Below are 15,705 nucleotides of genomic sequence, written 5' to 3'. Positions count from 1 at the left end.
GGGTACTAAATTCCTGAGACAAGTCTTATATTTTGCTTTCAGCTAGCTTTCTGATGTTCCCACAAGAGCATTTTTAACCATCTCAATAACAAAAACCTTCGGTAGCATAAGCTTATGAGTTACCTTCTGAAAAAAAAGTGGCAACGCGTAAGTTTTCTTTTATTTATCTCAACATTTAGAATAAATTGTTGTATCCAATTTCGATACCGCCATTCCGCTCAGTGCTTATATGGTGATTCAAAAATAGATCAGCATACAAAAAGAAAAACCATATCCCACCTCCGATGTGTGATTTTACCTCAATACTTCAAAGGAAAAAATTTTATTATCTTAGGCACATAAGAAAACAGGTCATTATCCCATTATTTAAATTTTATCATGTATTCGTCTGTAATCTATGGATTGTCCTGCATATAGAGAATTATTTTGTCTTTAACAGTAAGATTTCTAACGTTTTCTCGTTTCCTCGATTCACGTATTATCCTTGCACGAATTGGGTTGATGTCATCATTAAGATATTGGTGTTCTCTTCATGAACTGATGCTTAGTATCAGTTCTAAGAAACTTGAAAATTATGAGCTTTGAGAATCTACCTCAACTTGTTGAGCTATGACATTTACTAAGATAATTTGCAGTGATTACGCCACAGCTCTCTTAGCTGCACTCACCACCTTTCCAAAGACATCCCCATCTTGCTCCTCATTCACACCAAAGATGCTCACGTTTCACTGCGCCCGTACTGCTCACTACTGTCAGCCTCTATGGCAGGTCCTCCACAGCAGTGCAACGCTTCCTTTTCTGTTCTGAGCATTTTAGAAACCGCAGAGGAAGGGTTTCGAGAAAAGTTTTTGTAGATGAGCGTCGGCATAAAAGTGTTTGTCCGCATCCCAACAATGATTGTAGTAATCTCCACATAATGATTGGTGCCCTTTCTGTTTCTTGTCCGAATTAGATGCAGAATCATTTCCCGTATGACCCATCTCCTCTTGATGTTTAAGTTTCAGTTGACCGAAGAGACTTATTAGCCGCAGCTGTTTTATAGGTTTATGACAACAATTAGAATTTGCAACTTGGATCCTGCTCTGTAACAGAGAAAGAGAGAGAGAGAGAGAGAGAGAGAGAGAGAGAGAGAGAGAGAGAAAGACTTTATTTAGACACATCACCAAAGGAATTTTTTTGCATCAACTTTTACAGCTTGATTATTTGTTCCCCAGTTCATTATTGATAAATCTCCAGTGTTCTTTAGCTGTGCTAAGTAAAAAAGAGGAGTTCTAGCAGATTTCTCCTTTTCAAAATATTGTGCTGTTTGTTTCGAAGCTTACTTTAAAAATAATTGCTTAAACAAAGAAACTTAATGGAACACAAACTGTGAATTAGTTGTTCTTGGGATTAAAACCTTTTGGTTGTAAACTCTACTCTAAAGTCTGTATATTTTATTGTTATTATTATTGTTTCTAATTTGTAAGTTTCTGGCGGAACTTCGCAAAAAGGCGAGAAAAGTTGAGGACACTTGCAGCAGATTTTTTGGTGAATTCTTCCGGCTTTCATGCCATTGGAAATGAGCAAAATGGCAAATTATTCGGTTGTGAAAAAAAAACGTTATTAGTGCACCAAAAAATATTTCGTTGCGACTAGTTTCGCGGGCAATTACTAAAGATGCAGCTAGGAATTTTATCGTCTGTTTTTCACTCTTGGATTTGTGAGGCGGATTATGGTTGTGCTATCAACTAGCACATGTTTGAGAGTTAGATGAAGAAAGTCTACTACTAAAATTGACGATAGATTAGCTGTCAGCCTTGAATGTGTGAAATTCAAATTAACCAAGTAACTGAAAGCAACTTTCAGACCTATGGACAGTCCTCTGCGAGGAAAACCCGTTTACTGCCGAGAATGGGTTGTGCAGAAGTTATTTTACATCGCCAGTTCACGACAGCAGCACAATTGGTCAAAGAAGAACGGGGTAATTGTTCTTGGAGGCTCAGGTAGTGGAAAAACCGCACTTTTGACCGAACTCTCCTGGCCAACGAGCAACCATGCCAAACAGCATTCTATTTCCAGACGCGTATTGGCAAGACATTTTTGTCATTCGCATTTTTGGCAGTCTCTACACTTAGCGAGTTTTGTATCCAACGTGCTGAAGCAATTAAAATGTAGTCCATTTCTGCCCAATTTTAAAGACGTTTTGAAAGACTTCCCCAAAGAGCAGTATTCGTTTTCAGCGATTTGCGCTAACCCTGACGAAGTGTTCCGCACAATTATTCTCGGAAGCTTAAGTGTCCTTAATGCACAAGGTGTTGTTTACTTTCTGTTAGTAGATTCTATCGATGAAGATTACGAGACGCAAATGCTCGCTGGCGATCGGACTGGTAGTACCAGCAAAACGATTGCAGATTTACTTCTAAATAATCTCGATTTCTTTCCACCATGGCTTTGTTTGCTCTGTTCAGCTAGGAAGAACAACACTTCTTTTATTCAACGGTTTCAGGGTTTTCGAAAGATTATTTTGGATGACCAGGAAAAACGCCGACAGTACGTTCAGAAAGACATGCGTGGATATATCTGTAACCGAATCGAATGCGACAACAAGTTACGTGTTTTATTTTCGAACCCAGACACGAGAGATCTTAACGTCGAACTATTGGAGAACAAAAGTGACCGATGCATGCTTTATTTAGAATGGGTTCTTGACGGTGTTCAAAACGGTCTCATCAAATTTTCAGAAATAAAGGAAATCCCAGGGACATTACGCGGTCTTTATTTATGGTACTGCCAACATTCTTTCGAAAAGAAAACGTTTTCATTAGTTAGACCAATTTTGAATGTTCTATTGGCTTCCCGAATTTCAATTACTGAAACAGACCTCGTTGATTATTTATGGTCCAGAAATTTACAAGTTCCTCAAGATGAGTTAATATCCCGATTGAAATTAATTGAGTGCTTTTTAAAGCGACTTCCGGATAATTCGTTCAGAATTTTTCACAGCAGCTTTTCCGAGTGGCTTTTAGACGTCAAATATTGTACCCGACATTTTCTTTGCGATGTAAATCAAGGTCACGCTACATTGGCTTTAAGCTCTACTTGTAATTTAGACAATCGACCTTTTGACGAAGATTTTGCCAAGGATTTTGCGTACGATTTGGCAAAATCTGCGCCATGTCATAAACTAAACAGTGAATTATGTGCTCTCTGGATGGCTTGGAGTGGCGTGGATGTCGAAAGTGCTGTAACATCGCCAACACCTCCAAAATCGAACAGTTCGAGCAGCGTTAACGTTTTTACCATTCTGCGAGCAGGTGGTGCTTATCGTGATATCAACAACCAATCAGACAACAGTGATCCCATGACTTCAAATACCAGTGTGGGCGAATACTCAGATTCTAAGGAGACAGAGTCAGAACACGCTGTTCGTGTCATGTTAGACAGTAATCCGGCGTCCATTGCTGAGCACGATTCTGATGGGTTGACTCCACTGGCCAAAGCTGCCCAAAGGGGCTCTGTCAAATGTGTAAAGGTGCTGGTGAATGCGGGTGCTGATGTTAACGCTGAGAATGTCAACAGGCAAACGGCACTCGGATTGGCCGCTGCTGCTGGGCATACAAGTTAGCACAGTGAAGCTATATTGTAGAATGAGAATTTAGCGTCGAAAAAATTTGCCCTTTGAATTACAATCGACTAGGCATTTGAAAAACTGTCCAAGTTACCATTTAGTATTCGCACTCTAATGAGTATTAGTTATTTATGATCTACGAACGCGGAGAAAGTAACGCATTGGAACCTTTAGCTTTTGTAGTGAAGTTATCAACTATGAATTTTTCTGGAAAGTGGAGGATGAAAAATTTGAGATTTGGATGATAAGTGTATTGATTGAAAACAAGTTTGTTTTTATTCAGATGTGGTCCAATTCTTGTTGGAGAAAGGTGCTAATCCCAACCACGTGGATGCTGACAACTGGTCGCCACTCAGATCTGCGGCTCAGAATGGACATGCCAGTATAATCAAACTGCTCGTTGACTATGGTGAGCGTAATTGAAAATAATTAATTTCTTATACCTATATCTGGCTCCTTTAACTTTTAAAATTTAATTGATTTTAGATGTTTAAGCTAACGATCTACTCTCAGAATTAAAAATATGCAATTAATTGCTCTCGGACGAAGTTTGAAGCGATTATTGTAAACTTGCGAGTATTTTATGCAATTTTTTTTATTGTTTTCTTTTTGAACATTCTTTAGCTCTTCTCGGGTGACTTTTTCACACTTGAGTTCCTTATTTTTAGAGTGTTTTGAATTGAGCACATTGAAATTAAGTTTGTTGCTAAATTAATTCAATTGTGAGCGATGAGCGTACGTAGCCCGGGCAGCTTATTGGTAAATGTCCACGACTCTCACCCCGTAGGTTGCGCGTGCGAAACCCTTCCTAGTCAGAAGTTTGCATCATAAAAGTTTCTCTAGCCTTCACCTCCCTTCTAAGTTGTTTGCCTCGCCAATCGTTTGAGAGTAATTCGTCCTACCTTATGCTGTTTTTTATTGGAATTTTGAAGCTGCACGTCTATTAAGCAATTGCACCTATTTTCTAAAGCAATATATCAGATCTTTTAATAGATTTTCCAAACTTTAACAATACGCCTTTTTAGCAAGATGAGGGTTATGAAGCGGAACTAAATTTGCATTGCTTTAGAGGTCATGGTGTTTAGTACTGATCTCTTTAGTCAATGGTTTGAATTGTTTGTGTGGTCTCATTTAGAAAATTGTTCTTTCCGCGTTTTACCCATTTTTTGTTCAATACGTACTGTTCTGAATGTTCTGAAATACGTATTGTTCTGAAAATGATAAGTTTATTTTTTCAGTTCAGAGAACAATTTTGAAGTAGTTTTGGGCCTAATCTTTTTGTATTAGAATGGGTTACTGATCTTTATAATAGTAAATTGTTTTCTGGAGTCAACAATATCAAGTTAATCACTCATTTACACTACACGATCATTTGACTACAGAGAGATCAACATTGGGACAAAGACCCGTCCTCAATTGTCTTCGAGGATTAGACAAAGTTACATCTGATACAATAATTGCTTAAAATTATTTAAAATTAGTTTGAAAATTAGGAAGAAAACTGGGAAAAATCTATAAGCAAGGTTGTGGAAAATTTATCTAAGGTTAATTAAATTCCTGTGCTATAATTTCACGATTTCCTAACACAGGTATCGAGAGGACTGACAAAAGACTTTTGAGTTGTCTTTCTGAACTTAGTTGCATCTTGTCATATCGATGGGTTAAAAACTTGTAAGCATCAAGGAACCTCAATGTTTAGCAGCTTATTGTCTATCACAATTGTTGCTCTTCCGGTTAGCTAACCTCTTTTTTTCAATGTCGTTGACCAAAAAAGTTTCAATGTCCTTAAGCGACTCAACCGCATTTTCAATGAGAGCTGTTCTAGTCAATAGCTTTGCAAGTTGATATAAATGTAGCTCGGTTGCTGAACAGATTTTGTTTTCTCAATAATTCCTAACACTATCCAATTTTTCTTGAAAAAGTTAAGAATTAAACTGTTTATTTTACAGTGAATTAATTTCATCTAATCCATAGTTGTTGATCCGTAGACCAAAACACCATATTGAACGTGTGGTTGAGCATATACCCTGTATGTTTTAATGAACTGATTAATAATCAACACTTTCCTTAGTCTGTGAGAAAATTGATGCAAAATTGTTCATTTTGGTCTCTACGTGTTTCAACTGAAGTTCAATTCAGCATCAACTTGCACGCCGAGATACCTGAAATTTTCTACAATTGAAATTTCTTTCTTCTTTTTCAGTTTTTTGTTCGATTTTTGTTTGTACTTTGACCTCGAGAAAACCATGCTCTTAGCGTTTATTCGTATTAAGGTTCAGTCGATTAACTAACTATTAATCAGAGGTTGTTGTTAAAACTTCTGGATGATTATTATCAAGATTTGATACATGTCCAAGTGTTCTAATGGCTTTATCAGCATCGAAAAAAGTTTGAGCTTTTTGAACAGTTTTTAGATCACTGATGTACAGTATGAACAATAGGGGGCCCAAAAGAGAGCCTTGGGAACTCTTCCACTCCCTTTTACCCGAATAATTTTCTTGACTTGTCGTCTATTGCATATAATCTATCCGGATGAGACTGCAAGAGTATCAACATAGCTCCCCTTACTCCATACCATCTACCTTTTTCAAGCAAAATTCTATGATCTACAGTGTAACACCGAAAGATGACGTCTTATTTCATCGATTAGATTTGTATCGCATTGTAACAATCAGGGAAGATGTTCTCCCTCAGGCATCTGTTAATGAGCAAAGTTAAAAGTTCTGTTCATGGCAATCAAAACTATACTTGCTTTCGATTTCATTATTGCTTCCCTAATTTCCTGCGCTGATGTTGGGTATTAAAAACATGCTCTCCTAGTGTTGTATGATCTTGACAGTTTTTTTTGTGTTAGTTTTTTCTTAAGATTTTTACCAATGTTTGCGAAATTTTTTTTAATCAATATTGAGATCTGGTTTACTGTTCTTTGGTTCCTGTCATTCAGCTCTTCACAAAGAGCAAAAAACGATCTTTTATATATGTCAGGTTCCGTCAATTTTTTTTGATAAAATTCTCTTATCTTGTTTCTGTCCATATTTTCAACTCTCTTGCTTTGTTCCGGATATCTGTTCGATTAATCGTTCTTGAAAATTATCGACCTTTGACAGAGCAATTGTTTCTTTGCTGCTGTTTTTTAACCTTCGTTATCAATCCAGCATTTGCTGTAACTTTTATGCCGCGTTGCCATTGGCAGAAAAGCATTTAAAGCATGGTTAAATGTTTCGTGCAACATCAGAAAACATTTGTTAACCTATTAGTTGTTCCATGTGGAATCCATTTGAATTAGATCGTAGCTTAGAAAATTTTTGATGTGCTTATGATTTCCCTGAGTAAACAGTTTGGACCACTTGCGAGATTATCTGACGTATTGTTCCTCACTCATTTCTGAGGTACAATTAAAACAGCAGAATACTATGCAATGATCAGTGATGTTTGTTTAACAGATGTTGTCAGGGAATAATTTCCAGAAAGCAATCAAGCATTGTGCTAGTCTTTGACCTTCGACCTGTCCCCTCCATCTTGTTTCTTTGATCTTGTTTCTGTCCATATTTTGTACCCTCTTGCATTGTTCCTGATTTTTTTTTTTCGAATAGTCGGCCTTGGAAATTATTGACCTTTGATAGAGCATTTGTTTCTTTGCTGTTGCTTTTTTAACTTTGTTATCAATCCTGCTTTTATTGTTACTTTTGTGATGAGTTGCCATTGACAAAAATCATTTAAGGCTTATTAATTATTTCGTGCAACATCAGAAAACATTTTGGGTTCCACATGGAATCCATTTGAGTAGTCGGGGAAAAATTTCCAAAAAGCGATCAACCATTGTGCTAGTCTTTGACCCTCGACGTGTTCACCCTTTGTAAGAAACGGTTTTAATTCAATACGGCATAAAACATTTCTTAAATTTTTTTGACTTTTATTGTTTACGAAAATATTGACCTCAAAGTCCGTCAGGTATATGGTTGTCTGTATGACCCATAAGTAGTCCATCACTATGTTAAGCTAGTTTTTTAAACGTTTTGTCATTTGCTGAGTATCTGGGAATATATACACTTTGTAAAGAAATTAATGGACAAAAAAGTTACCGTGAAAACTTGTTTTGAGTTTGTGACAAATTGTGCAAGCACTTGCACATGTTATAATATGTCTGTTCTATTCTGTGATCTGAACCAAAATTTTCTAAATTTAAAGGCAAATTAGAAAAAGTATAACGGTGTTTCTTTTCTTGCTTTGCGATAGTATTGGCTTCTGTGCAGTTTGTTCGACTGTCACGTATTGAATGACATCTGGTTGCGAGCAGTTAAACTGTCATCAACATAACTTCTTTATCCATTGAGACAAATTTTACCGTGTTCGCTTTTCTATATCGTTATTAACAATGATTCTCTTGTTGTAATGAAAAGGAAACTTTCATTTGTATGATCTCGTCACTTCTTTGTGGATAGAAATATGCAAAATTTCTTGTATTCCTCTGGGCGAGGCTGTTTGAATTAGATATTAATGCGGCCTTAATGAGGGATGAATATTTTTTTGTTATTTAATACCGGAACTATTTGCAATTCCGTTCTATTTCAACCTTTTCCTAAATCCTTTGAGAATTATTTGATGGTCGTTCTTTTACCTTCTATTTACTCATATCTTAGTCATCTCCACTATCTCCAACGTCTGATTAAAGTGAAAAATGGTGTCCTATAAATCTTATTTTTCTCCACGCTTGCGTAACCACCTATCGAATTCACTTAACGTAACCAAAATGGAACTAAAATTTCTTCTGGTGATTAAGACGTGAAATATTTCTTATCTGACGCAGTTAAGCAGTTCGTTGACCGATTTTTCATGCTTTGATCAACTAAATGTCTTGTGAATGAACTGACATTTTACCTTCAAAGCAGGTGATTTTCTCAACGTGTTCAATGAGATTAAAAGCTGATGAAATATTCACAATAGAATTGATTTAATCTTCAAATTTAAATACGATGTAAATAAAATTGACATTTCAGTAGAAAGTGGTTTTATGGAGTGCTTTGTCCGTGAATCTCTTTGTTTGAATTATGTTTCGGACTCTTTTGGCATAAAACTTTTGGGGTACATGAAACATGACCACATGTATTGTCAATTAGTTGTAGAGAAAAAATGTACAGTGTGCTTAGTATAATTTGTCTCATCATTTTTTTCGCATGCTTTTACTATTTTTGAGAATCTTTTTGTCGCATGCTTTCACTATTACTGAGAATCTTTTTGTTCCGACCCCTCTTGAGGGGAGGAACTATATACTCAAATGGGTTTTTTTTTGTTCAAACAATTTTGACCGATCGGTATATTAACCGTAGAGAGTTGTGAGTGGTATCATTGAAAAGCCCCTCCAGCGTAGAATATGGAATTAAAAAGATTTTTTAAATTTAGTTTTCTAACGTGAGTTATCGTGGTTTAAATTTTTGTGAATATTAGACCGATTTGTGAATGTTAGACCCAATTTTTTTCCATGTTTTCCGGAATTTTTGCCCAAAATTTCGTCAATTTTGGTAAAATGTGTAAAAATTGTTAACAATAGTACTGTTGATCTTAATTGTAGGGTCAAAAAAGTTTGTCGACTATTTTGATTTAATTTTTTGCTAAAATTTTGGCTGAATATTTCAAAATTCAGCATTTTTCAACAAAAATTGCCCGAAGTGGGCTACTTTAGTCCACTTTGATTAAATTTGCTAGAAGTACTCTCCCGAAAACTTTTAAGCAATCCTTGTAAACTAGAAAAGGAGCCAGTTTTGCTTGAATCGAATTCACTTAACGTAACCAAAATGGAACTAAAATTTCTTCTGGTGATTAAGACGTGAAATATTTCTTATCTGACGCAGTTAAGCAGTTCGTTGACCGATTTTTCATGCTTTGATCAACTAAATGTCTTGTGAATGAACTGACATTTTACCTTCAAAGCAGGTGATTTTCTCAACGTGTTCAATGAGATTAAAAGCTGATGAAATATTCACAATAGAATTGATTTAATCTTCAAATTTAAATACGATGTAAATAAAATTGACATTTCAGTAGAAAGGGGTTTTATGGAGTGCTTTGTCCGTGAATCTCTTTGTTTGAATTATGTTTCGGACTCTTTTGGCATAAAACTTTTGGGGTACATGAAACATGACCACATGTATTGTCAATAAGTTGTAGAGAAAAATGTACAGTGTGCTTAGTATAATTTGTCTCATCATTTTTTTCGCATGCTTTTACTATTTTTGAGAATCTTTTTGTCGCATGCTTTCACTATTACTGAGAATCTTTTTGTTCCGACCCCTCTTGAGGGGAGGAACTATATACTCAAATGGGTTTTTTTTGTTCAAACAATTTTGACCGATCGGTATATTAACCGAAGAGAGTTGTGAGTGGTATCATTGAAAAGCCCCTCCAGCGTAGAATATGGAATTAAAAAGATTTTTTAAATTAAGTTTTCTAACGTGAGTTATCGTGGTTTAAATTTTTGTGAATATTAGACCGATTTGTGAATGTTAGACCCAATTTTTTTCCATGTTTTCCGGAATTTTTGCCCAAAATTTTGTCAATTTTGGTAAAATGTGTAAAAATTGTTAACAATAGTACTGTTGATCTTAATTGTAGAGTCAAAAAAGTTTGTCGACTCTTTTGATTTAATTTTTTGCTAAAATTTTGGCTGAATATTTCAAAATTCAGCATTTTTCAACAAAAATTGCCCGAAGTGGGCTACTTTAGTCCACTTTGATTAAATTTGCTAGAAGTACTCTCCCGAAAACTTTTAAGCAATCCTTGTAAACTAGAAAAGGAGCCAGTTTTGCTTGAATCGAATTCACTTAACGTAACCAAAATGGAACTAAAATTTCTTCTGGTGATTAAGACGTGAAATATTTCTTATCTGACGCAGTTAAGCAGTTCGTTGACCGATTTTTCATGCTTTGATCAACTAAATGTCTTGTGAATGAACTGACATTTTACCTTCAAAGCAGGTGATTTTCTCAACGTGTTCAATGAGATTAAAAGCTGATGAAATATTCACAATAGAATTGATTTAATCTTCAAATTTAAATACGATGTAAATAAAATTGACATTTCAGTAGAAAGGGGTTTTATGGAGTGCTTTGTCCGTGAATCTCTTTGTTTGAATTATGTTTCGGACTCTTTTGGCATAAAACTTTTGGGGTACATGAAACATGACCACATGTATTGTCAATAAGTTGTAGAGAAAAATGTACAGTGTGCTTAGTATAATTTGTCTCATCATTTTTTTCGCATGCTTTTACTATTTTTGAGAATCTTTTTGTCGCATGCTTTCACTATTACTGAGAATCTTTTTGTTCCGACCCCTCTTGAGGGGAGGAACTATATACTCAAATGGGTTTTTTTTGTTCAAACAATTTTGACCGATCGGTATATTAACCGAAGAGAGTTGTGAGTGGTATCATTGAAAAGCCCCTCCAGCGTAGAATATGGAATTAAAAAGATTTTTTAAATTAAGTTTTCTAACGTGAGTTATCGTGGTTTAAATTTTTGTGAATATTAGACCGATTTGTGAATGTTAGACCCAATTTTTTTCCATGTTTTCCGGAATTTTTGCCCAAAATTTTGTCAATTTTGGTAAAATGTGTAAAAATTGTTAACAATAGTACTGTTGATCTTAATTGTAGAGTCAAAAAAGTTTGTCGACTCTTTTGATTTAATTTTTTGCTAAAATTTTGGCTGAATATTTCAAAATTCAGCATTTTTCAACAAAAATTGCCCGAAGTGGGCTACTTTAGTCCACTTTGATTAAATTTGCTAGAAGTACTCTCCCGAAAACTTTTAAGCAATCCTTGTAAACTAGAAAAGGAGCCAGTTTTGCTTGAATCGAATTCACTTAACGTAACCAAAATGGAACTAAAATTTCTTCTGGTGATTAAGACGTGAAATATTTCTTATCTGACGCAGTTAAGCAGTTCGTTGACCGATTTTTCATGCTTTGATCAACTAAATGTCTTGTGAATGAACTGACATTTTACCTTCAAAGCAGGTGATTTTCTCAACGTGTTCAATGAGATTAAAAGCTGATGAAATATTCACAATAGAATTGATTTAATCTTCAAATTTAAATACGATGTAAATAAAATTGACATTTCAGTAGAAAGGGGTTTTATGGAGTGCTTTGTCCGTGAATCTCTTTGTTTGAATTATGTTTCGGACTCTTTTGGCATAAAACTTTTGGGGTACATGAAACATGACCACATGTATTGTCAATAAGTTGTAGAGAAAAATGTACAGTGTGCTTAGTATAATTTGTCTCATCATTTTTTTCGCATGCTTTTACTATTTTTGAGAATCTTTTTGTCGCATGCTTTCACTATTACTGAGAATCTTTTTGTTCCGACCCCTCTTGAGGGGAGGAACTATATACTCAAATGGGTTTTTTTTGTTCAAACAATTTTGACCGATCGGTATATTAACCGAAGAGAGTTGTGAGTGGTATCATTGAAAAGCCCCTCCAGCGTAGAATATGGAATTAAAAAGATTTTTTAAATTAAGTTTTCTAACGTGAGTTATCGTGGTTTAAATTTTTGTGAATATTAGACCGATTTGTGAATGTTAGACCCAATTTTTTTCCATGTTTTCCGGAATTTTTGCCCAAAATTTTGTCAATTTTGGTAAAATGTGTAAAAATTGTTAACAATAGTACTGTTGATCTTAATTGTAGAGTCAAAAAAGTTTGTCGACTCTTTTGATTTAATTTTTTGCTAAAATTTTGGCTGAATATTTCAAAATTCAGCATTTTTCAACAAAAATTGCCCGAAGTGGGCTACTTTAGTCCACTTTGATTAAATTTGCTAGAAGTACTCTCCCGAAAACTTTTAAGCAATCCTTGTAAACTAGAAAAGGAGCCAGTTTTGCTTGAATCGAATTCACTTAACGTAACCAAAATGGAACTAAAATTTCTTCTGGTGATTAAGACGTGAAATATTTCTTATCTGACGCAGTTAAGCAGTTCGTTGACCGATTTTTCATGCTTTGATCAACTAAATGTCTTGTGAATGAACTGACATTTTACCTTCAAAGCAGGTGATTTTCTCAACGTGTTCAATGAGATTAAAAGCTGATGAAATATTCACAATAGAATTGATTTAATCTTCAAATTTAAATACGATGTAAATAAAATTGACATTTCAGTAGAAAGGGGTTTTATGGAGTGCTTTGTCCGTGAATCTCTTTGTTTGAATTATGTTTCGGACTCTTTTGGCATAAAACTTTTGGGGTACATGAAACATGACCACATGTATTGTCAATAAGTTGTAGAGAAAAATGTACAGTGTGCTTAGTATAATTTGTCTCATCATTTTTTTCGCATGCTTTTACTATTTTTGAGAATCTTTTTGTCGCATGCTTTCACTATTACTGAGAATCTTTTTGTTCCGACCCCTCTTGAGGGGAGGAACTATATACTCAAATGGGTTTTTTTTGTTCAAACAATTTTGACCGATCGGTATATTAACCGAAGAGAGTTGTGAGTGGTATCATTGAAAAGCCCCTCCAGCGTAGAATATGGAATTAAAAAGATTTTTTAAATTAAGTTTTCTAACGTGAGTTATCGTGGTTTAAATTTTTGTGAATATTAGACCGATTTGTGAATGTTAGACCCAATTTTTTTCCATGTTTTCCGGAATTTTTGCCCAAAATTTTGTCAATTTTGGTAAAATGTGTAAAAATTGTTAACAATAGTACTGTTGATCTTAATTGTAGAGTCAAAAAAGTTTGTCGACTCTTTTGATTTAATTTTTTGCTAAAATTTTGGCTGAATATTTCAAAATTCAGCATTTTTCAACAAAAATTGCCCGAAGTGGGCTACTTTAGTCCACTTTGATTAAATTTGCTAGAAGTACTCTCACGAAATCTTTTAAGCAATCCTTGTAAACTAGAAAAGGAGCCAGTTTTGCTTCCTCTTTCATTGAGAGTATTCTGGAATTAATTTTTTTGCTAGCTTTACTCTATGATTATCAAAAACGCAGCAGTTATTGTTGATCTTTAACTAACAAATTATCAAGATCTATTTCATTCCAAACAATTGAGTTTTCTTAATTAACAAGCAACAATAGCAAGGCCGGGTTCTGGTCAATTTTGGACTGTTATAATTCGAAAATAAATGGGGTTGTAATGAGTCGGTCTTTTAAAAAAGTCTTTTAAGTTAATCAAAGAACAGAACATTTGAAATCAAAGCTCACTGTTGATAGCTCCAATTGGCTGCCTACGCATATCCGAATTTTAATGTATCTATTTTCTTTACTCGAAAGATTATGGTCGTTTTGACTATTAAAAAAGTTTGTTTTTTAAACAAACAATGACTAATTGAAACTGGCAACAATTTTTCTCTTGATTTGGTAAACATGTGGCTTAGTGCCAGCAAAGACAGCATGTTTCTTCTTCCTCTTTTTTGCACTGAATTTGAATTTGACCTTTTTTTGCGGTATTAAGCGTTAATTTATGGTTTTCTGGTTTTGATACAACTAGATTCCACAAAATTTTTCGATTTTTAGGCATTGGCCCCTTTTTATTTTTTTTTCTCGTTTTCTGACGTTATCACCTAATTCAAAGTTCACATATTACCTTATTAGCTTTAAAAAAATGCAAAAGGGAGCATAGAAAAGTCTTTAAAAGCATAGAATATGGTTTTAACGGCTTCGAGACACCCGTTTCTCGAAGAATTATTTGAATTTTACATTTGTCTTTAACTGTCGGGTTTATTTTTGTCATTTAAGTCGTATAAAATTTCATGGATGATGATCAATTTGTTTGGCTTTCTATTAAGGAAAAGTTCTGATTCGAGTAGACAGCTGATGGCCTCGTGAATTTGAAAACAATTGTTTTCAAAAATAAAAAAAACTTTTTAACTTTGCGTTTTTGTTCTTTTTTGTCTGTGTTACCTAGTCTCGTTAAATACAGATCGCATATGACAGTATTGTTTTCAGAGGAAGGTGGCAATTGTACAAATTCTAATGTTTCGAAGGAATTCGTTATGAATTTACTGGCTACAACACGGGTTTTTCACAAAAACGATTAAAGTATTTTTTTTTTGTCTATTTGATGTTCTTTTTGTAGACATAAGACAGTTTCAGAATAATAAGAGCAAGCGCTTTCTTTAGACGAGTAAAAAAAGCTATATAATTTTGGTGTTCAGGTCTCAATTTAACATATTTTGAGGCGCCAAATATGGCTTTATTGCTTCGACAGCGTTTTCTGGCAAGTTTTAATTAATTTTTGTTTGTTGTCTCTATTTGTTTGTTCTTCTTGTAACCTAATCAAAAATGTATAATGACAAGTCTTAATGCCATTCTATAGAGGCTTCTGTGATCATAAGCCTCTATAGAATGGCATATGGGATGTTTTAATTAGCTAGCTAATTGTTTTCATTACTTTGAAATTAATTGTTATTAAAAGTATAAGCCAATTTTCTTTTTGGTTTTGCTGTATTTTTTTCGTTTTTGTCTAATTTTTGCCAAGCCTTTTTATGGAGTAGTCCCATATCTTTTCTATTGAAGTACAGGTTAATTTGTTTAGTTTCAGTTTTATCTGGCGCTATTTTGATTTTGAGGTTAATAAATATTTTTTTTTAAAAAGCGGACATAAATTTTGGATGTAATTAATGTTTGTTGTTTTTGTTTGATTTTGTCGTTCGGCTTGACTTGATTTCTTAATAATGGCTGATCTCATCAATCTAATGCAACATTTTTTACTCCACTGAGTTATTGGCGTTGGAGGCGATCTTTTTGTTCATACATTTGTTTGAAAATTATTTGAAAATATATTTGTTCATAAATTATTAAATTGGAATACTATCGGTTGTTTGTTTGGTAGACATTTATGCCAAAAATTTGGATGAGCGGGGTCGGAACTTTATGTGCAAACGAACATTGCCGAGCCTCTTTGACCAGGTTTATTTTGAAATGATCTTTAAATTTTTTATTGCTTCCTGTCCAAATTATGAACCACATATCAGTTTAAATGATTAAAATCCTAGTCATAACTTATTGAGTTTTTTTGCCAGTGTGTGTATGATAAATCCGATACTTTTTTCACTATATCGTTCGGTACTTTTTTGGGACATGATTGGGCTA

General features: G+C 34.4%; 1 protein-coding gene across 1 annotated transcript in view; it reads left to right on the top strand.

Annotated features, from left to right (window-relative positions):
• Positions 1–423: 423 nt before the first annotated feature.
• The window catches only part of LOC142337754 (uncharacterized), a 48,405-nt gene continuing 33,123 nt past the window's right edge, over positions 424–15,705 (top strand). The window contains exons 1-2 of the mRNA XM_075387250.1: positions 424–3,599; positions 3,891–4,016. Coding sequence (XP_075243365.1) covers positions 1,850–3,599; positions 3,891–4,016 — 1,876 coding nt within the window. The 5' untranslated portion in view covers positions 424–1,849. The remainder of the gene's footprint in view (positions 3,600–3,890; positions 4,017–15,705) is intronic.

This window comes from Convolutriloba macropyga, chromosome 4, assembly GCF_964194025.1.
Source record: "Convolutriloba macropyga chromosome 4, txConMacr16.3, whole genome shotgun sequence".
Lineage (NCBI taxonomy): Eukaryota > Metazoa > Xenacoelomorpha > Acoela > Convolutidae > Convolutriloba > Convolutriloba macropyga.
Note: the sequence above shows the minus strand (reverse complement) of the source record. Positions and strands in the feature narration are given on the sequence as shown.